This window comes from Delphinapterus leucas, chromosome 15 (genome assembly GCF_059928025.1).
Source record: "Delphinapterus leucas isolate spDelLeu-1000000601 "Yukka" chromosome 15, BTC_Dleu_Yukka2, whole genome shotgun sequence".
Classification (NCBI taxonomy): Eukaryota; Metazoa; Chordata; class Mammalia; order Artiodactyla; family Monodontidae; genus Delphinapterus; species Delphinapterus leucas.
The window spans coordinates 9,909,665-9,932,633 of record NC_143143.1 but is presented as its reverse complement, the minus strand read 5'-3'; the positions used below and the strand labels follow the sequence as shown (position 1 = coordinate 9,932,633).

The window sequence follows — 22,969 nt, the reverse complement described above, 5'->3', positions numbered from 1 at the left end:
CCCCGGCTTGTGTCCCTGTGACTCGGGGACTCCCTGGTCCCCGCTGCTCTAGGCGGTTTGGGAAAAATCGGTGGCGAAAGGAAACCATCTATTTGAGGTTATGGCTTTCTTGAAGTTCATGTTATTTTTAAAGGGCAGACACAACAGAGGGAATTCCGTACTATCCTGCTCTAGCAAAGTTCCAGCCGCAATGAGCTGATTCAGAGAGGCCTTCTGGAGGGGGTGGCCAAAGAAGGGTCCGGTTTAATGTTTAACGCAGAAGAAAACAACAAAAAAGAGAATGCTCCCAGACGCTCCTTCTGATGGAAAACTCTGAGATCAGAGGCTCCACCCGCCAGAAACCTACTTCGACCGACCGTGTCAGCGATCACAGGTTTCGGTGCAATATATTTGAAAGTTTTAAATCTTTTACAAGCTTAAGAAATTTGTTTCTGAAGGTGACCTTTAGTTCAATAAACCTGCTTTTGTTTTTCTAATCAGGTTGAACCCTAGAGAAAGATGCCTTGGTGTGGAGGGCTCCAGCCTGTCAACCGTGACTGGGTCGGTTTCTTCAAGCAGACTCCGTGTACATGCATGTGTACTGCACACGCAGTCACCTGGCAAAGGCCAGTGTGTGGACAGGGACCCGTGTGTGTCTCCAGACGCTCACGGGCACACACGTGCTCACTCATGTACTGAGGCCGACCTGCGGAAACCAATGGTCGCCCACCCTACACCCACAGCCTGTGTACGGTGGTTTTCCCCAATCTCTGCTCTGTGGCTGCTTAACTCCATGGCCGGGGGAACTGCAGCTGGGCTGTCCGCTGGGCTGACCAGCTGTTTGGATGTGTGCCTGCATGGGGGCCCAGCCCCCGGGGCACGCATGGTGGGCGTGGAGGGGCTAGCAGGGTCTGGAGACTGGACTTAGAACCATGCCCTGGGAATCAGGGGGGACTTCACTCCCACGCAGAGCTTTCCCTGGCCCAGGAACCACTCACACCCTGGGGCTGACACCGAGTCTCATGCCCTGGGAACACCCCACTCCCTCGAAGGCCCACCACTGCCCCAGGTCCTTCAGGTTGGCCCCTCATGCCTTTCTATTTAAGACCCTCCAGGCTAAAGAAACCTGGATCCACAGTCTCCCAACCACTGCCTTCCCCAGCCTGGGGAGAAGGGAGGCATGGATAGGTTGGCCACAGAAGGGGCAGAATGTTCCCAAGAGCCCCCGATTTCTGAACATGACAAAGCACGGTCGTGGCAATGCAATGGTGGGGGGGGGCGGGGGGAGGCTCGCACAGAACACTCCCAGCCAGTGGGTCCACGAGCTGGGGAGCAAAGTCCCAGAGAACCAAGACCCCCTCCTCTGAACAAGCATCACATGGCCACGGAGCATAAAAGCACGTTCCTAAACCTCCCTAGAAGGGGCGCAAAAGGAAAAAAAAAAAAAAAAGTGAGGAGAGCGGCCAAAGAGAGAGAGAAAATAATAAAAACAGGGCAGCCGAAGGGGCGTCAGCAGGCGAAGGCGCTGGTGGCAGGAGGTGGCGGCGGTTACCCTGTTGTCGGCTAATTCTCGGAGCAGCCGCTCGGCCTGCGCCTTCTCCAGTAGCAGATGTTTCTCCAGCTCGCCAATGCGCGCGTGCTCCAGCTGCGTCTGGGTCTGGTCCACCCGGGGCGGGTGGCGAGGTGGGGACAGGAGAGAGGGGCACAGGGACAGGAAGCCGGAGGAAGAGAGAAAAAGAGAGAGAGAGGCAGGTCATCTTCTGTGCACAAGGCAGGAGAGCAGGTGAAGGAAAGAGAGGAGGTCTGGGGAGGCGGGGCGGGGTGGGCCTGCTGCCCGCCCCTCACTGTGTCCCCGCTGGGTGTGTTTAAGGGCAGAGCACAGACTGCAGCAACCCTGCCCGAGCCGGCCCCTGGAAGGGGCGACAATGGGCACCCGGATCCCTTCTGTCACCCCCAGGTGGCCCTCCCCCTTGCAGCTCCAGGGCAGGAGCCAAAGCCTACTCCCACCCCCCCCCATCGGGAAGCCTAGGGCTGTTTCTCATTTTAGGCACAGAATCCTGCATACAGGAAGCCCCCGTAAATGACCCCAGGATTCCTGGCCCCCAGGCCTGTCTTAAAGGTCAAAGAACCGACTGAATGGGAGGTTTTCAAATATACCCATACGGTCAGGATTCTCCCGGCCAGGCCTCCTTAGCGGAGGCTGGACTAGGCCTCCCACCGCCCTGCCCCAAACCCGGCCCCAGCACTGCCCACTCCCCAGGCCCCGCCAAGGACGCCCGGCCTCCCGAAAACACAAGAGCACTTTTGTCCCTGCCTCACAACACCCGCTTCACACACTGACAAAGCCCGACATTCTCAGGGCATCCAGGCTGGCATTTGGATTTCCCCTAAGAGATCTGCGAGGGCAGCAGAAGGCTGAAGGCCCAGGGTATCCAGAGGGGTCTGGACACCAAGCTCTCCATAGGGAGAAGCCAGGGTCCTCTGTCTGCATCCTCCCGCGCATCCCGTCATCACCAAGGAGAGACGAGGTGAGAGCAAATCTGAGGGGCAGTTCAGGAGAGGCAGGGCTTAGCACCGTAGCCTATTGTGTGAAAACCAAGAATACGCCCGACACGGGCAAGGGTAATGGTGACGGTGTAGACTCACAGTGTCGTCCCGGAAATACTCGTGCAGTTCACCAAGAGCTATAGAGACCTTTATGTCCTCTGGCCCGTGATCACATTCCTGTGAATGTTCCTAAGGAACAAATGCGTCTTCTCTCTCTCCCCGCAAGAGGGCAGCATGGCCCAGTGCTAAAACACAGCCCTGCTCGGTCTCTTCCAGAAAACTACAGGCTGAAGGTGGTGCCTCAACCCCAGCCTTGCAGGGGCCGTGTCACCTTGCTCCTTCTCCTCTGATGACAGGCACAGCGACCCTGCCCGGGACTCACACTGCACACAGCCTGATCGCAAATACCATACCTGTGGCCCAAGGGCAAGAAAAGCCTCCAGCTTCACAATTTCATGGGCAACTTCATTTGGTAGCCCCTACAAAAGGACCCTTCACTCTGACTTTCAGAACTCCCAGCCTCCTGGTCCATGAGGGCACAGGAGAACCCATAGGAGTTTGGGGCGGGGGGAGAGCCCCTGAAGCCTAGATTTTAGGTGAGATGGACGACCTGGGAGGATGTAATTTCTGTCTCACATGCCAACTTTAGAACCCAAGCCCCGCCCCCTCCCCCCCCCCCCCGCAACACGGGGTATCTCGGTTATCTCCCTATCTCACAGTGGCCCCTCCAGGGGGAAGACCTCAGGCTCAGAATCATCCAGCAACTTGGGGCAGCAGGAGCCCTAAACCTCAGACTTCCAGATTCTAGAGCCAGGGCCTCCGTACCCCCAAACCAGCCTGACTCCACGGAGGGGAGACATAGACTTTCAGCAGCAACACGGAGCAGTGACGGAAGCTCCTGAAGCGGGCGACTCCCTGTGTCCCTGCCCCCGTCCAAATCCCAGAAGCTCGGTGAAGCCTGGCCTGAGCCCTTGACCTACAGCTTTCCCCCTTCTCCTTGCACGCATGGTGTCTACCCCACTCCAAAGCACAAAGTTACTGCCTTGGGACGCCCCTCGGATAACAGAAGGCTGCTATTATTAATTGGGGAGGAGTCTCCCCAACTGCACCAGTGGCTCCTGAAGGCCAGAGGCACGTCGCCCCTCTTAATCTCCCTCCAGGCCTTGAGCTGCACAGCCAGTTCTCAACAAATAGCTGATTCTGACTTCTGACTCTTCCCCTTACAATGGGCGTTCCCATGCCAAGGAAAAATAACACCGAGGCGCTATTTGATTCACAAAACAATAACACAAACCCCTGGATGATAAAACAACAGCAAAACCCCAGTATCTTCAAGTCTAAGGTAGCTGCCTGACGTCCCCACCAGGGGGGCAGAAGGGAGTGGCACACGTTTTCATTAGGCAACATGAGGCCACGCCCATTCAAGAACCACAAAACATGTCCCCGGCCTGTTTTCCAGAAGCATCTCACCACGTTGTGCCCTGCTCTGGCATCGGGGACAGGAAGGAGAGCAAGACAGACAGGGGCCCGCCCAAGGGGCTTACATCTGGGGAGGGATGCAAACAATACATGACCAGTGAGGACCATTTCAGACTGTGACTTGGCCTAGGAACAGAGCAAGGAGGATGAGGCAAAATCAAGGAGGCAGAGAAGGGCTCTCTGAGAAATACAATTTAAGGGGAGACCTGCAGGAAAAGCAGGAACCGGCTGACCAGGGCAGGGGTGGAGGAGAAACGAGTGTTTCAGGCAGAGGAACCAGCACGTGCAGAAGCTCAGACAGAGCATGGGGTGTTCTAGCTCAGACAGGAGCCCCACATACCTGGAGCAGGGCTGGGTCCCCAGGGTCGTCCCTGGGCTACAGAGCCCGGCTTTTATCTAGAGTAGCGCCACCAGATGTGTGAGCAGGGAAGGGGCAGGATCTGATTTATGTTTTCAAGAGATTTGGTCATATGCTGTCTGCAGTTTGCTTCAAAATAACCTGAGAGAGGGCTGTGGATGGCGGTGACACAAGTGGCCAGGAGCTGATCATCGTTGAAGCTGGGCGATGGGTAAATGGAAGTGCATCATACCATCCTCTCTACTTATGTTAAAAATTTTTCCAACGTTAAAAATTTTTAAAGATTCTTTTTTGAAGGCTATCTGGCTTCAGTGTGGACCAAGAGAGGAAACACAGGGGCCAAAGAGACGGGTAACTTGTCCCAGGTCACCCACTGTGACCTGGTCCGGGAAGGTGGCGGCGGGGATGAAGACAATTTTGGAGGCAAGGTCAAGTGGGTTTCTGGTGGAAGGACGAGGGAAAGAGAAGGTTCAAGATGAATTTTAGCTGTGGGGCCTGAGCAACCGTGTGGGTTGTGGGGCTAATTACTGAGATGGGAAGGATAAGGGGGGTGCGTGGTGAAGGGGAGGCAGGAACAAACGGAGAGATCTGTCTGGGGCACGTTACATGTGGGGGGTGCTGTCCTGGGCTGAAGAGCATCTCCCCAAATTTCATGTCCACCTGGAACCTCAGAATGTGACCTCGTTTTGAATAGGGTCTTTGCACATGGAAGTAGTTACGATGACATCATACTGGGTTAAGGTGGGTCTGATGACTAGTGTCCTTATGAGGTCACGGGAAGAGACACAGGAACACACAGGGAGGAAGGCCACGTGACGACAGAGGCAGTGATGCAGCAACAAGCCGAGGAACACCAGTGGCTTCCAGCCATCCTACCAGAGCTGGGAGAGAGGCATGGGACTGACCATGTCCACACCTTGATTTCAGACTTGTGGCCTCCAGCACTGTGAGAGCATAAATGTGTGCTGTCTGAAGCCACTGAATTGTGGTAGTTTTTTCCTGAAGCCCCAGGAACTACTACAAGTAGCTGTCACTTGCTCTTCCTGGTGGGGATGTCCAGTGGGTATACTGGCGTGGAGCTCAGGGGAGGACCAAGGGAATCGTGGGCTTATAAAGGGCATTAATGCCACAGACTGGACGCTCTCAGGGAGAGTGTAGACTGAGACTGAGCCCCTGGACAGGCCAACATTCAAGGTCAGGAAGGAGGTGAGAGGTGGGAATGGGGCACCTTGGGTAGCTGGGGGAGTGAGGACAGGAGAAGGACAAGCAGAGAACTGGGATGACATAGCTGGAGGGGGACCAGAAGCTCAAGGATGTATTCTGGGTTTTATTTTTGACTTTTAAGACAGGTGAGGATGAGAGGGACTTTTGCCTTCTGGTTGCCTGAATATAGTCACAATAAAAACAGCAGCAACGGGGCTCTACTGCCCTTGGACTGAATTAGCTGTCTGTCACTGTCTGTCCCACCCCCACGCCTCTCCCAGCCAAGGCTGATTGGATCTGGGCTGGACACCTGATCCAAAGCCAGCCAGCCCATTGGCTAGCCTGGGGCCAATCAGATTCTCCCAAGAGGACAGCTGGGAGACAGTGAGTGTTGGAGGCTGAGCGGATCCAGGAGGATGGGTGTCGGGGAGAAGGGAGCAGATGTGCCAGGAGACTTGCAGACACAGTGACAGACAGACAGACTGGCCATGAGTCATGAGAAGAGGGAGGCCTCTCAGTGTGGGAGAATAGGCTCCATTTCTGATGCTGTTCCTCCTTCTGGTTCCCTGAACTGCCTGCCATTGGGGCTGTGAGACTTCCCTGCAGCCTTTCAGTAACCCCCGGATGACTGGAGTTAGCGGGAGGGGTCTCTGTTCTTTGCAACCACAGGTGCTTTTCCCAGAAGCCCCCCCGCCCAGCCTCTGCAGGAGGGCAGCCGCCCAGCAGGAGAGCCTGCTAAACATAACCACATGACCTGCCCCCTTGGCTAAGACGGAAACTTACACTGGAACACCCTGATACCAGGCTGGGGTCCCTACACCAGGTTGTGCCACAGTACCCATCCCTTAAGCTCAGGCAGCAAAACCCGCCTCAACAGGGGCAGCTGTCCGTGACCCTAGATCACACATGTCTCTCCCCGAGCCGTGGTCATCCAGGGATAGGACAGCCACGCGCACAATTTTGCTGGACGTTGGAAGTCATAGGGGTCTTAACACGGCTTTGTCACGAAATCAGAAACCGTAATTTCCCATTGGAGCTCAGGCATGATCTAGTGCAGTGATTCCCAAAGCATGGTCCCCAGACCAGCATCACCTGGCAACTTGCTAGAAATACAGATTCTCGGGGCCCACCCAGACCTACCGAACGGCCACTCAGGCCAGGGCCCAGCATTTCGTGTCTGAACACACCCTCTAGGTGATGAATTCTCAAGTCTGAGAATCACTGACCTAGTTCAACCTCCTCATTTTACAGAGGAGCAAACAGAGGCCCAGGGAAAGGAAGAGGCTGCCCAAGGCCAATTAGGGCCAGGACCAGAGTGTGGAGAGGGACTGAACTGACTGCCCCCTGCCCCATCTGACGATTCTGGGAGTCCTTGTCTTTTGTCACCTCCCAGGGAGCAGGAAGGGTCTCAGTGGAAAGGCACTCCTGCCCACCCAACTGTGAGCAGGCCTAGTGAGCCCCGTGGTCTCCAAATGATTTGGTGAGGGGGGCTAGTGTTTGTCCCGGGGGGCAGGGATCCTTAAGTGCTTTACTCATTGATGCGAGCATCCTTCATGCCTCAGCTCAGAAAAGGTGGGTTGGATTGCAGAGTGAGAGTGAAAGGTCCAGACCCCTCGTGCAGCTGCTATAACTGAGGAGGCGCTGTAACTGGCCATTCTTCTGGGCTGGATGCAGGAGTCAGGAGTCCTGGGTCCTGGTCCCACTGGCTGCTGACTTGTTCCATGACTGGAGGGGTCCCTTTGCCTTTCTGAGCCTGTTTTCCCGTCTATAAATTCTGTGACTCAACCACAAGCTATTTCCAGCCAAAATTTTACGTGGAATTCAAGACAAACAAAGGGCCCAGGGAACACCTTTAGGGCTACTGCCCAAGAAAGAAGGGACGGGGGAGCCTGGCCACTATGTCCTCAGGCCCAGCTCTGTGGATGCCTTGGGTCCATTCCACCCAGCTGCTGACACAGGAAGCATGGCCCCTTTGGGGCTCCTGGAGCTGCGTCATTCCCACTTCTGACACCTGAGTCTCTCATGACCGCCACCTCCCCCCAGGGTATGATCTTTGACCCTTCCCCATTTCTTCCTTGCAATACCCCCTGCCCCCTCCCAGGGGGCCCAGAGTTGCTGCCTAGACCTCATGGCCATTTGCCCTTCGAGGGCTGGGCTTGGGGTGCAAGCCTGGGGTGGGGGTGGGTCTTTGACCATTACCTCCAGGTCTCCCTTGGTGATGGACTCCTCCTCCACTCGGAACTGCAGGTCCTCCACCTTCCTGCAGGGGGAGAGGGGGCTGAGTGAGCTTCACCCAGAGGGGTGGGCTTTGCCAAGTCAGCAATGGCAGAGAGAGCCAAGGCCACAGGTGGCCCAAAGTCCACACTCAGATTATGCAGAAGACACTGCCCAGAGCCCCAAGTTCCTGGGAACGTCCAGCCCTCCAATTTACTGATCCATGCTCTACGTAGAGAACACTGGCTTCTCTAAAACAGACGCTGCTCTGGGAAAGATCCCCAGTGTTCTCTTTACTTGCTGCAAGAAATAAATCCTTCCTTCTGCAAAAAAAATAATTAAAACACACACACACACACACACACACACACACAAATAGGAATGTTTAATGCAGCATCCTTCCCCGCTAGGGTGGTTGTGGAAATAAATAACAGAATGGATAGTAAATGGAAGCACTAACAGCTGTTTTCATCACAGCAGGGAACAGACATGTCGCATGGAACAGTCTGTGGGGAAGGAGGCCAGGTGGGCTTCTTCCCCTACTGACCCCATTCTCATTCCCTCCCCTCCAAATCAGGGCCCAGAGCCCCAGCCCCCACTGCTTGGGCTGCTCCCTGATGTGGAGGGCCCCCAACACCCTGCTGCAAGTGTGGGGCCCACCCTCAAGGAGACACACCCACCCATCCCCGAGAGAGCACAGGGAAGAGACACAGGCACATTACAGCTCACAAAGCTGCCCCTCCTGGGGCCTCGTGACAGCTCCCAGCAGAGGATGAAACTAAGGCCCAGAAAGGGCCAGTGACCTGCCCAAGGTCACACAGCAAGTGCAGGGCAATGCTGGGACTTGCACCCAAGCCTTCCTGAACACAACTCCCAGGACGTCTCAAAGATCTGTTTTTGTTTGTTGGCATCAGGCACGTTGCCATGGGAACCAGATGCGTGGGCCCCACCGACCCTCTCAGGCAGATATGAATAAGCCCTCCTGTCTCCAAGTCAGACAGTAACAACAGCCCGTGGAGCACATGCCTCAGCTGAAAGCCCAAAACCAGACCCAAGTCGGGGGGAGGTGGAGGGCTGGGTCTGGGAGGTGCTACTGTGCAGGGGAGCAGAGGAAGCTGCAGAAATCTGTGTGTCAGCAGCTAGGAGACAAAGAGAGGCTTCTGGGCTGAGGGAAACCCTTGTAAGGCCGTAGCAGCTCTGAGTCCCACCAGGTGACCCAGGACCAAGTCAGGCCAGAGTCCCCACACAGAGGGAACACAACTCCCACTTGCCACTGGCAGGACAGCAAGAGCCAGTGGCACCACTAACAGGCTGGTGACCTCAGGCAAGTCCGTTCCCTGCTCTGAGCCTCAGTTTTCTTATCTGTGGCCTGGGGGGCAATACCTGTCTCCTGGGCAAACTGTAAGCCAGAGAGAGACAGAGCAGGTAAAGCGCCCAGCCCCGGGGCTGAGCCCCAGGCGCAAGGTGTTTCCAGGGGCCTTTTCCTGCTGCTTCTCTGAGCCTCGGTTTCCTGACACATGAAATGGGAATGAAGCTTCAGGACACGGGCTCTGAGCTCCATGTGAGGGACCTGATGCAGAAGGGGTGTTCCCTGCGCTGAACTGGGTCACGGGGTGGGGACATCGGATGCACGTCTCCCTAGTGAGAGGTCCCCCCACCCGCCTGGGCGTTCTCATGATGCTGCATGAGCCGAGCTGGGCAGGAACGGTGAACCCCATGTCAGGAAGGAAAACAGTGACGTATGTAGTGTCTCCCATGTGCTCAATGTCATGCTGGGTGCTTTACTGGAGTTATCTTGTAAGTCCTCCCAACAGCCTGCAGAGATGGGGATCATCACCCCACTTTGCAGATGAGATGACTAAGGCCCGCAGAGCTCATGTCACCAGCCCAGGTGACACAGCCAGTACGTGGTGGAGGCGGGGTTTGTGCCTGCTGGTCCTGAGCCTTGCTTTTCCTGGTCATCCTTAATGAGGCTCTGGGAAAGTGTCCCGCCAGGACCAGGACAGGAGCGGCACCTACCTCCTCTCCTCCTCCAGCTGGTTGGACAGGTCCACCTTCTCTTTCCGCACGCTCTCCACCAGCAGCCGGGCCCGCTGCAGCTTCTCCTCTGCCTCTGCAACATACTGGGCCCCGAGCGAGGGCCAGGACAGGGTCAGCCTCCTCCTGGGGACCGGGAGCCAGGTGGGGGAGGGGTGGGTGTGGAGGTGGTGCCCAGGCCTGGAACCCAGTCACCCCTACTCCCCTGCCAGCCCTAGTCTGACCGGAACTGTGGACCTAGATGTGAGGGAAGAGGGCCGGCTGAGTGCCAGGAATGGGAACCTCAGGTCCACCTGCCCCCAGTACCTGCCACCTCCCTCAGCCCTTGAGGGCCTAAGACCTACTGTCTTGTCAAGGCCCCTGTCATGGCACACACATGAGCTTGGCCTTAGTAATTCCAGAACCCGAGGGAAGAGTGAGCCTGGCTCCAAATGGGGACAGGGGCCTAGGAGGGAGCTCCCACATGGGGACAAGCAGCAGGGAAGGGTAGACACATGACAGCAGCAGAGTCAAGGCTATGGGCGAGGACTTCCTTCCCTGAAACCCAACCCAGGAATCAATCTGCTTGAAAGCACAATCTGAAATGTGGACAGATGTACCCCAAAAATGTTTAAATCAGGATTATTTAGAAAAAGTGAGGAATTGGAAAACAACCTAAACACCAGCAGGGGACAGGCCACGTCAGTAAGGACACGGCCCGCAACAGACGGCCACGCAGTCCTTCAAACGGGGAAGAATTTTCCATGACCTAGAAATCGTGCTCGCACTATAGGAAGTAGGAAAAAGCAGGACACGCAACTTTGTATCGAGGTTCTGGAGGTGGAATGTGGACCTACCACTGGAAGGAAATTCACCAGGAGGATGAGGGGTGCTGGTAACGTGCGTCTCAGTTTTCTCTGCACACCCCAAGTTCTGCTCACTGAGCGTGACTGAGGGACAAGACTGGCCCGAGGAGACCGCTGGTGCCCTCCGGGTGCTCCGTGGCCCTGCCTGCCCACGCACCTGCTCATGCTGTGCCTTGAGTAGGGCGATCTCCTTCTCCACCTCACAGATGTGGCTCGTGGCCTTGGCCACCTCGGCCCGCTCCAGGTCCCGTTCAGCCAGCAACTGCTCGATGTGCTGCTGTTTCTCCTTCAGCGCCTCTTGCAAGGCAGTCGTGCCCGAGATCTTGCGGGCATAGCGCGAAGAGGTCTCCGTGAGCTGCAGGAAGGCGTGGGTGCAGGCAGGACTCAGGGATGCGGAGCACCGTCCAGGCAACCCACCACTACCCAGCAAGTGGGGGGCCCAAGTGCCTCAACTCCTGGGGTTCGGTTCCTCCCCTCCAAGGGCCCTAGACACTCTGCCTAGTTATGTAAAGGGAATCATGATGTTTGCGATCCAGGGAACTTCCTGCTCTCAGGAGAGTCACAGCCCCTGGGGGTCTGCCTCAAGGTGGGCTCTCTCACCTGGGCCACCTTCTCCTGGACTAGGAGGAACCTCCCGTGTAGACAGAGCTCTGCTGGAAGGGCAACCTCACCTTCCCTCCTCACCCAAGGTGGCTGTGCCAGCCTTTCTAAAGCACCTGCCCTGCACCTGTATCACCTGTGTGCACCTGTATTACCTGCCCTGCCTCTGTATGACCCTCTTTAACTCCCAGGGAAGGGCTTAAGCTACTGACAAATTGGTAATATAAAAATAACAATAAATGTAAATGGGTCAATTTCTCTGTTAAAAAATATACACTTTCATCTTTGTTCAAAAACTCCAAACTGACGGATGCCTGGAACCAGAGCAAGTCAGGGGACAACTGGGTCTCTCTGTCCCCGCCCCACTCCCATACACACACCAGGGTATCCCTCACCAGGCCACTGCGGCTGGGCCGGCCCCCCACGGAGGAGGCCACAGAGCTGACAGAGCTGATGGAGGAACTGCTGGGACTGTGGGTCAGTGCCGAGACTCCCATGGCCATGCGCTTGGTCTTCTTGGCCTTGGCTGGGCTGGTGGATGGGAAGCCGATGCGGATTACCTTGTGGATGGGCGCGAAGAGACCAAACTTGGGTGGGCACTGGAAGTACCTGGAGAGGTAGGAGAGACCATGCTGCTGTCACGGCCCCATAGCCTGGAGCCTGGCCTGCCTCCCCTACCTCTTCAGAGCCCAGCAGAGAGAGGCTTCTCCTGGGGGACCCGTCACCCACACCCTAAGACCAATAGACAGGACTCCCAGAAAGGGAACAGAGGTGAGCAGGGCCTGATATTCTGCATAGCCATGAACAGCGGTTGGGCATATTTCTGGGGGATGGGGGAGTAACAATTACCGAGCACCTGCTCTATGCCAGTCCCTTTACATAAATGCTCATTTCGATCCCCCAACCACTCTATTGCTATCCATATTTCACAGATGAGATTTAGGCTTAGAGAGGTTAAGTAACCTGCCCACAGTCAGAGAGCTGGTTAAATGGCAAAGCTGAGACTGGACCCAGTGGACTCCAAAGCCCACTGTGCTTTGTCTCCCAAACATCAGTCAGAGGCCCCCAGCCGTATCTGCAGCCCCACTCTCATGGCTGCCTCTGGACCACCCCCAGCCCCAAGGCTCTCTGCCCATGGAGACCCCGAATGGAGAAGCAGAAGCCTGAAGGAGGCACCTTAGGCGTGGGGTGAGGGATGCTGCCCAACCTGTCCCTGGATTCTGAAAGCAAGAGTAAATTGAGAGAAACATCCGTCTTGAAAACAGGAAGGCAAGTGTTGTCATGGAAGTCTGGATCATCTTCTCTCAAAACCTCTCTAGCCATGGATTCCACGTGGGACCAGGGACCTAGTTCTGTCCAGTTTCCTGCTCACCTTGAAACTGCCACCCCACCTGCCTCTTCCCACATTCAGGTCTTTGTGCAGCCTGACCCCCAGCCTAGCACACCTCCCTTCTCAGAGCTGTCACAGCCTCACCTGGACAACAGAACCTAGTCCAGGGACAGCCAACACAGGCTCGCAGGCCACCGTGCCTTACCCCACACCCCTGACACTGCTCAGCCATAGCATCAACCCCCCACCCTCAAAGGGCCCAGGCATGGCCTTAGACCTTCTCAACCCAGCATTCCTGGCAGTCAATTCCCTTTAATCAGAGATGCTGAGAAACCTGGGACCCAGCTGTGACCCTAACCTTGGCTGTAGAGCACCAAGCACTGTCTGATTATTTCCCGTGTCACCCAGGGCAACTCTCAGAAGGCAGGACCCCTGCCTCTCCTTTTCTGGTGCTCCCACCTCACTTAGTCATGGGTGGCAGGGGGAGGGGAACCCAGGGACAGATGACTCTCCTAGCGTTTGCTCGTGACTCTCTGTGTGACCTTGAGCAATGACCTCTCTGGCCTTGGTTCTCTGATCTGTAAAATGGGGGTGATATTCCCACCACCTGCTTCCGTGAGCTGCTATGACAGAAGGGAGGTGGTAGCATCTGTACATGGTATCTGGCACAGCCACCCAGATGCTTAACACTGGCATTCTCAGATGCCCCAACCCCGACCCCTGCACCCACCCTAGGAGAAGAGGACTCCCTTCCTCCCTCCCCACCATACCTGGTGCCCGCCACTGCCCCATCGTTCTTCCCAAGGGGCTCGTCCAGCTCCACGCCACACCACTCGCCCTTGGCAAAGTCTGTCTCCCCGACGTACCGTACCACACCAGTCTTCGTCCCACCAACCTACAGGCACACAGAGAGACTCAGGTCCAGAGGATGCAGTGGGAACTGCAGAGATGGCACAGGCAACCAGGTGCCCGGGCTCATCCCACGCCTCCCTTCCAGTGTGCAAGGGCCAGGGGAGATGAGGAGGAGGCCCAAGGACAGCTGGGAGGGGTACAGGTATAAACAGTGCTTCCCAGGGCTGTCCCGAGCAAGAGCTCTGGAGTCAGGAAGACAGACCTGCGTTCAAACCCTGCCATTCACAAGCTGTATGAGCTTGGGCAAGTTACCTAACCTCTCTGAGCTCCAGCATCTTCACCTGTCAAAATGGCTTTTGTGAAGATTAAGTACTAAACGTGCAGTGTCTGGAGCATACTAGAGTCTCAATAAACGTTATCCTTAAAAATGGTTTAGGGGGTGGGAGGGAGACGCAAGAGGGAGGAGATGGGGGATATATGGATATGTATAGATGATTCACTTTGTTATAAAGCAGAAACTAACACACCATTGTAAAGCAATTATACTCCAATAACGATGTTTAAAAAAAAAAAAAAAGGTTTAGGGAATTCCCTGGCAGTCCAGTGGTTGGGACTCCACGCTTTCACAGCCGAGGGCCCGGATTCAATCCCTGATCAGGGAACCGAGATCCCACAAACCGAGCTGTGTGGCCAAAAGGAAAACAAAAAAATGGTTTGAATGGAGGTTGCCAGGAGCTGGGCAGGAAGGGAAGTGGGGAGTTGTTTAATGGGAATACAGTTTCAGTTTCGCAAGATGAAAAAGACCTGTGGCACAACAATGTGAATACACTTAATACTACTGGACTGTGCGCTCACAAATGGTTAAGAAGGTAAATGTTACGCACGTGCAACGTAATAACTCAGGACAGGCCAATAATCAGGAATACTACTGTAACAATGATTTTAAAAACTTTCAATTCAACTTATATATATACATAAAGTTTTACATATATATATATACACACACTTCCAAAGCCTTAAAAAACCTTCTAAGTTTCTCCACCTCTCCCCAGAAGCACTTTCACTCTTTAAGAGGAAGTTTTTGGTGTTGACCTCCATATTTCTAAATGACATGCTAATATTGCTACTTGTCAATTTTTCAATTTGGGGGTGACATCCATCTACGTCTCATCAGGGAAGGGCAGGCGTTGCCTCCCCATCACCAGGCTGCACACACCCCTACTGGGTTTCTACCCCTGCCACGCAGTGATGGCTTCATTTTGATCAGACTCCATTAAATAAATTAATAAGTTAAATTTAATTTCCTTAAATGTATCTTCTAGTACTTCTATCTTAAATTTATCTTCTAGTACTTCTGTGATGTTTCTTATATCTGCAATCAGATTTTTCATTATCCAGAGCTTTTTTGTTGAATATCCATATTTATATTCCGTGGCCTTCTGTTCAGATTTGACACTGGTATCACCTTCTCTTATTTCTCACAGGACCAGCCACCTTCCCCAGAGAAGCTTCTGTGCCCTCTAGAGGGTGCAGGCTTGGCCGCCAGTGATCTAGGAGCTGAATGAGGGAGAAGCCAGTGGGAAAAAGGGGCTCAGCTTTTAGGATAGCCATGTTCATTTAATCCTCCCTTTTCAGTCCAACATGCCAGGGGCTCCCCCATCCAAAGACTCCTTCTCTGAACCTCTCACGAGACAACCACTCATCCCAGACGTCCGCTGGAGGGGCAGTCACCGCACAGAGGGGACCCTAGGCAGGGAGGTGGAGTCTGAAGATTTTTCAAACGTCAGCTCCATTTCCAGAGGCCACCATACGGCTGACTTCCGATCCTCAGGGGGCTTCTGAGGGAAACACTGATTGCTTCTCTGCTTTCCCCGCAGCTGCCTGTGCGCTGGGCTGCACTGGGTTTCCAGTGGTATTTCTGCTGTTTCCTCTCCTGTTCTCTTTGTCCTTGAGGGTTTAATACCTTTTTTTTTTTTTAAATCCCTTCACTGTCATTCTAGTGCAAATTCAGGAAAGGGTGAAAATAAATGTGTGTGTTTATCTACTGTGTTTATCTGAACCAAAATAGGACTTTCTAAATGCTACCTTCTCTGACACCCTTAAGTATGCCTCAGGTGTGCCCGAAAGGAACCAGCTCCCTAATTAAAACTCACTCTATTCCCACCATTTCTTAAGGACTGGCTATGTGCCAGGCACACTGAAGACATGAATTCTAAGCCTTGCAATTCAGGAGCTCCCTGGTGGCCTAATGGTTAGGATTCGGCACTTTCACTGCCGTAGCCCGGGTTCAATCTCAGGTTGGGGCGCTAAGTCCCGCATGCCGCGACGCACGGGAAAAAAACAAAACAAAACAAATCCCCAAAGCCATAAGGGAATACTACGAACAATTACATGCCAACAAATACGACAACCTAGAAGAAATGGACAAGCTTCCCCCTCACCAGACCCCACTGCATGTGTGCCAGGCCCTGCCCTCCAAGGTATGAGACCTTTCCCTTCTTTCTTTTTTTATTATATTTAACCTGTCTTTACTGTACAAAATTAATAGACTTTAAGATGTTGCTTTTTAAAATTTATTTATTTGGCTGCATCAGGTCTTAGTTGTGGCACATGGGATCTTCATTGCAGCGCGTGGACTTCCCTCTAGTTGCAGTGCGAGGGCTCAGTAGTTGTGGTGTGTAAGCTTAGTTGCCCTGCAGCATGTAGGATCTTAGTTCCCCAACCGGGGATTGAACCCGCACCCCCTGCATTGAAAGGCGGATTCTTAACCACTGAACCACCAAGGAAGTCCCTAATAGACTTTGCTTTATAGAGATATTTTAGGTTTCTGGAAAATTTGAGCATAGAATTCCCATATATCCCCTCATCTCTCGCCCTTAGTTTCCCCTCTCATTAACACCCTGCATCAGTGGGGTGCATTTATTACAATGGTGAGCCAACAAATTGTTATTAATTAAAGTCCATAGTTCACATTAGGGTTCCCTCTTGGTGTTGTACGTTCTATGGATTTTGAGAAATATATATAATGACTTGTACCCACCATTATAGTATCATACAGAATAGTTTCACTGCCCTAAAAATGCTCTGTGTTCCACCTATTTATCCCTCCCTCCCCTACCCCCTGGTAACCAACGATCTTTTACTGTCCCCAAAGTTTTGTCTTTTCCAGAATGTCATACAGTTGAAATCACATAGTACGTGGCATATTCCCACTGGCTTCAGTCACTTAATACTACGCATTTAAGGTTCCTGAATGTCTTTTCATGGCTTGACAGCTCAGTTCCTTTTAGCCTTGAATAACACTCCACAGTCTGGATGCACCTTAGTTTATTTATCCATTCACCTACTGAAGAACATCTCGGTTGCTTCCAAGTTTTAGTAAGCAGGAATAAAGTTGCTAGAAATATTTGTGTGCAGGTTTTCATGCAGATATGTCAGCTCATTTGCGTAAGTACCAAGGAGCAGGACTGCTGAATCGCATGGTGAGAGTATGTTTAGTTTTGTAAGAAGTGGCCAAGCTGTCTTCCTAAGTGCCTGTGCGTTTTGCATCCTGGCCCTCCCCAGCAATGCACCAGAGTCCCTGTAGTTCCACTAAGGGACTGTCCCTCCCCACACCCCCACTGGGGGACAGGCTGGGCCCCAGTCTCTGGAGGGATGAGCCCCACCCGCTCCTTTTCCAGCCCCTGAGGGTTATCTGTGAGGCTGGAATCCCCACTGGCCTGGGCCAAAGAGCGACTACATCCCGGGTCTCATAAAACAAGGGAGGTGGGCAGATTGAATTTATCTGTTTCTCCGGGATTTTCCTCTGAGGAAGTTAAAACAGGTGACTCGTTTAAAATAAACCCATGCGTCTCACCCACAAGGACAGACAGCTCTGCCATCAGGAGGCTGGGGCAAGTCCCCCCGTCTCACAGGGCAGCCATGAGGGTCCAGTGAGGGGCTCATTTCCAAGGCCTGGGGCAGCATTTGCTGGGCCGCTGGGGCGGAAAAGCAGAGCAAGCGGGGAAGGAGGGGGTCCTGGTAGGAAAGAGGCTGCCCGGGAGAGACGGGCAGGTGAGTGGTGCCATTGGGCCACCTTCAGGGAGATGAGGGGACAGAGGTGAGCAGCCCCTCTCAGTGATCCTCCCTGACCATGTCCACGGTCGCTGACCTGAACAGCTAGTGAGGGGCATCTGGGGCTCAACTAGCTTTTGCGGCATCGACGTCATACACGAGGTACCTCACTCCCTCTCAGGACCACCTGGCAGGGCCGTGAGTCATTCACTGAGCAGGAAGGTTTGAGCGCCTTCCTGGCACCAGGCTCTGTTGCAGGCACTGGGGGAGCAACCATGTGAGCAAAACACCACAACCTTCCTCGTCAGGGCGGGAAGCAGACAGCCCAGGAGTAAGTGAGTCAATGCTGTCATTCCAGGCGGATGACAAGGGCTACGTGGACGAGTACCGGAGGGCCCCGTCTCCAAGAGGTGACATTAGCACAGAGGCCTAACGGAAGCGGGACAGTGAGCTGTGGGGAGCCCTGGGGTCAGAGTCCCAGGTGGAGGAGGTCAGCAGGGCACAGCAGAAGCAATGGCCTGGTACGGGAGCAAAGAGAAGGAGGCCAGGGCGGCCGAGTGCAGCCAGGACGGAGGGCGAAGTCAGATCATACGAGGGTGGGCGGGCAGACCACAAGGGTCTGGGGGCCATGGGAAGATGGGTGGGTTTTATCCCACGTGAGACGGGGGCTCCTGGAGTGTTGGGCCCTGAGTGGGGGCAGGGAGACCAAGGAGGGGGCGGTTCCATTGCTGGAGAGAGAGGACCTGCCCACAGAGGTGGTGGGCTGGGGTCAGGGAGACCAAGGAGGGGGCGGTTCCATTGCTGGAGAGAGAGGACCTGCCCACAGAGGTGGTGGGCTGGGGGCAGGGAGACCAAGGAGGGGGCGGCAGTTCCACTGCTGGAGAGAGAGGACCTGCCCACAGAGGTGGGGGGCTGGGGACCAATTGGGGTGTATTTTGGAGGCGGTACCAGAGGCCTGATTATGAATCACGTGGTCAGGAGGAGAGAAAAACAGGACGTAAGGCCAACTGCCAAGTTCCTGGATTGGTCTGCTGGAGACACACGTGTGCCATTTACTGAGATGGGGAGGATGGGGGGAGGACGGTGGGGCGGGGAAGCAGGTCGGGGATGGGGGTTGGGTGTGTTATAGTTTGAACTGTGTTCCCCAAAAAGACATGCTGAAGACCTGACTCCCACGACTATGAGTGTAACCTGATTAAAAAATAGGGTCTCTTATGGGAGTTCCCTGGCGGCCTAGTGCTTAGGATTCCGGGCTTTGACTGCCGTGGCCCGGGTTCAATCCCTGGTCGGGGAACTGAGTTCCTGCAAGCTGTTCGGCACAGCCAATAAACAAACAAACAAATACATAAATAAAAATAGGGTCTTTTAGATGTGATCACATTCGGATGAGGTCATTAGGGCGGCCCTAATCCAATATGACTGGTGTCCTTGTAAGCGAAGAGACACGGAGGGAAGAAGGTCATGTAAAGACTGAGGCAGAGATCCAAGGAGTGCACCTATAAGCCAAGGAACGCCGAGGAGTGCAGGCAACACCAGAACCCAAGAGAAGGGCAAGGAGCACATTCTTCCCTTGATCCTTCAGAGACAGCATGGCCCTGCCAACACCTGGGATTTCAAATGTCTAACGTCCAGAACTTGGAGAGCGTACATTTCTGTTTTAAGTCATCCAGTTTATGGTACTCGTTACAGCAGTCATAGGAAACTAATGCAGGTTAAGTGGAGATGTTGACTAAGGGCTTGACACACGAGACAGGAGATGGAACCCTGATGGAACCCAGCCAGAAGCCCCATGACACACAGAGGAAGCAGGAGGCAGCTCTAGTACCTCCTGGGCCCCCTGCCTTACCTGGCTCTGCCCCCCATTAGCAGAGCCTGAACACGGAGGCCCAGCAGCCCTGTGTGCTCGGTGGGCCACCGAGTCCCCTCCTGCTCACCCCTCCCCACTCCCAACAGACACCAGCTCCCTCTGCCTGAGCACCCAGGACAGCAGCCCCCAGGATGCCCCCTGGCCGGTCCTCACAAACCTCTCCCGTCTACAGCCAGGACTGACACTGGGCATCACAGCACTTGCCCCTCAGCTGTGAAGACTCCGGGGTGAAGAAACAACACCCAGAACAAGGAAAGAAAACCAGCCTTTCCCGAGGGCTCACTGCATGCCGGGAGTCTTCCTTATTCTAATTATTTGTTTATTTATTTATGCCACGCCATGGCACACGGGGTCTTAGTCCCCCGATCAGGGATGGTACCCACGCCCCCTGCAGTGGAAGCTCAGAGTCTTGACCACTGGACCGCCAGGGAAGTCCCTTCCTTATTCAATTTATACAAATCCTATGAAATGGGAATATCAGGCCCATTTTAAAGATGAGGAAACTGAGGCTCAGCACCCTGCCCTGGGACACTGCTGTGAAGGGCAGAGCTGAGCTCACGCCCAGGCCTGTACACCCCAGAGGCCACCTTGCAGCCTCTATACTACAGATGGCCCTGCTGGGTGTCAGTTCTCAGCAGAGTGGTGGGAGCTTGACCGGGGCCTGAGGAGAGAGGGAGACACCTGCAGAGAGAAAACCTCATTCCTCATCTCTCAGGAGGCTGGTCCCACACTGCCCAGGCCAGCTACCGAGGGGGCAGCAGGCAGGACACAGCCCTGCAAAGAACCTACCCACCCAGTGCAGAGGGGCCGGGCTGCTCAGACTGCCTCGTGGGCTGGTACACTCTGGGTTATCTGCAAGGCCAGGCTGGCACCGGCAGGGAGATTTGGGATATACGCCGGGAGCGGGTGTCAGCAGTAGAGGTGATTCCCTGGAAAGGTTTCTTGGTCCACCCTCCTCAGGATGCTTCTGTGGCCAGTACATGAAGGGACATAAAGGGGCAGAGACTTCAAGTACTTGGAGATGTTCCACTCAGATCCCGCTTCAAGGAAGCCCTTGCTGCCCTGCTGTGCGGAGCCCCTCACCTGAGATGGGGCACTCACATGCGGTGACTGAGCGAGGCCGGGGCAGAAAGGCCCGGACACGTTGGCTCAGCATGGGACGCTGTGATGGGCAATCTCGCTCCAGAGCTGCCCCAGGTTGGCCGAGACTCTGTCTGGCCTGCAGAGCGGTCTGACTTCTCCCTCTGCCCAATCTTTCACAGAAGTTAAAAGCCCTAAGAAACACCCCAAACCCCACCTTGGCGCCTACTTTTGGAGAACTCGACCCTCCACAGCAACCTATGAGCCATCTGACATCTTTGGGGGTCAGAGCTCTCCCATTACCCCACTGACATCCATTCCTTGCGGCTTTGGCCCTGGGGCACCTCTTGGAGCCACAAGCAACCAGCCAGGCCTCTTCCTTCCTGAGACAGCCTCCTCTGGTCCTTGCTAATCATACCCCATGCTGGCAACTGTAGCTGACCAAGATACTTCCAGCCCTCCACCTGGACTGCTGGATCCACTCGGGGTGGGGGGGATACAGAGGACATTCCAGGACTGATAGATAGAAGCGCAGAGCTCCTGTTCCAGGCCAGCCCATGATGTGCTGTGTGACCCCAGGCAACCGCTCACCCTCTCTGGCCTTCACGGTCCTTCCCTGTACAATGAGTGATTACGGCCCGGTGGTCTCTGCCCCAGCAGGCCTGTCTTGAGTCTGGATCAGCCCCCGGGTGGGGCTGTCTTCATACCCCTCTTCTGTGCCACCAGTTCTCAAGCTGCCTTTCTACATAGTCTCGGTTCCTGCTTCTCCGTTAATTCCCCTGGAATGTCTCTTCTCTTCCACGACCTAAATCCCAAACTAATGGCTGACTCTAGAGTCTGCCGCACCAGCCCTGCTGCCTCTGGAGCAACATCCCTAAAACCACGCGGACAGACCCACTTCCTGGGATGGACCCTCGGGACCACACCTTGGGGAACACACACAGCAGCTATGTCTCCGGCCAGCTAGGCAGCCGAGTGCCCCCCCATAGGCTCCCCAGGCCTGGATGGTGCCCAGGACCAAAGGGATTGGTGAGTGTTCCCAGGCAGAAGGAAATAGAGAGGTGGCCTGGGATGCCAGGGTCCCACCAGGCTGGGCCAGTGGGCCTGGGTCCCGTCTCAGCTGTGCCAGGCATGTTCTAAAAGTCTGCGTGTCCTTGGACAAGTCATTGCATCTCTCTGCTCCCACCTCTGCCATGCGCCCCAACTCCAGACACCCAGGATCCTTGAGTACTACCCCAAACTCACCCAGTCCAAGCTACGGGAGCACTCGGGGAGGGAGGATTTCAGAAGAGGGAGTTGGGGCGGAATAGAATGATTCAATGCTGGAGGAATTTCAGGGATTAGCCAGAAAGGTTATCTGTGTGTGTGCGTGTGTGTGTGTGTGTGTGTGTGTGTGTGCCTGTGTGTGTCCTGGGGCGGGGGAGGGGCCAAGGGGGGGAAGGACAAAGGCAGGACAGCCCAGCTCTGCCACTTCCACTCTGGGTGCTGTGGGAAACTCAGGCCTGATTCTCATCCTCAGCCTGTAAAACGGAACAATGAGCATGTGCATCGTGGGCAGCTGGGATAGTAAGAGGTGAGTCCATGCAGCTCAGTGTGGAAACTCCAAACCACACCTGAAACTTCTGCCAGTTTCGCTCTGGCAGGCATGTGACAAGATGCCCAGTATTTAAGTGACACTATTCCAGGAAGGTCAGGCATGTTCCCCCTGTGTCACCCTCCCAGGGGTTCCTCCGGGGGCCAGGGCCCCTCAGGGTTGAAGAGGAAATGGATTCTGTGTGTAAAGCTCTTGGCACAAGGCTCCGCTCCCAGCGAGCACTCGGCCAGTGAAAGCCAAGGACATGCAGGCCAACGTGAGCCGCTATGTGACCTCAGAGAGGCTCCCCGAGCTCAGTCCCTCCCTGTGCCCAGGACCCCATGGCCCAGGGAGAATGCCCACCCTTCATGGACTTTAATGCTGATACCAGCTAACACTTCACAGAGCTTACTTGGAGCCAGACCACCTTCTAAACACTACATATGCAGCAGGTGAACTTTTTTTTTTTTTTTTGGTCATGCTGTGCAGCTTATAGGATCTTAGTTCCCCAACCAGGGATCAAACCTGGGCCCCGGCAGTGAAAGCACAGAGTCCTAACCACTTGACTGCCAGGGAATTCCCAGCAGGTGAACTTTTATCCCCATCTTACAGGTGAAGAAACTGAGGCAGAGAGAGGATAAACAACTTGCCCACGACTATTTGGCGAGTACGCGTACCTCCTGGGGTAGTGTTGAGGCCCAAATGAAACCAGGACCCAGAGGTATCACTGAAGAGCAGTGTAACTTAACGGACATAAATTCTGTTATTTATGTTCAAAAATAACAAATATCGTTCATGCCTTTGACCCGGGTCAGAAGTAGGTTTGTGGCTGGTGAAGCTAACGTAGCTTAGGTAATCAGAGCCCCTGACATACACCAGCCTCTCTGGAGGCTCTGGGTGGGGAGGGCCCTGACAATACATTCATGGGATCACGTGATTTGTAAAATTTGCG

General features: G+C 54.6%; 1 protein-coding gene across 4 annotated transcripts in view; it reads right to left on the bottom strand.

The window, feature by feature from the left end:
- Positions 1-22,969, bottom strand: part of CLIP2 (CAP-Gly domain containing linker protein 2) — a 76,000-nt gene that overhangs the window by 16,957 nt on the left and 36,074 nt on the right. For 3 of the 4 annotated variants that reach the window (XR_016387773.1, XM_089895783.1, XM_089895785.1), the window contains exons 4-9: positions 13,363-13,487; positions 11,658-11,871; positions 10,820-11,017; positions 9,800-9,903; positions 7,766-7,826; positions 1,532-1,636 (exon numbers count right to left, since the gene is read on the bottom strand). Coding sequence is in view for 3 of the 4 variants with exons in the window: in XM_089895783.1 (XP_089751909.1) it covers positions 1,532-1,636; positions 7,766-7,826; positions 9,800-9,903; positions 10,820-11,017; positions 11,658-11,871; positions 13,363-13,487 (807 nt within the window). In the remaining variant the exon portion in view is untranslated. The remainder of the gene's footprint in view (positions 1-1,531; positions 1,637-7,765; positions 7,827-9,799; positions 9,904-10,819; positions 11,018-11,657; positions 11,872-13,362; positions 13,488-22,969) is intronic. The other variant, XM_089895784.1, reaches the window with a different exon arrangement.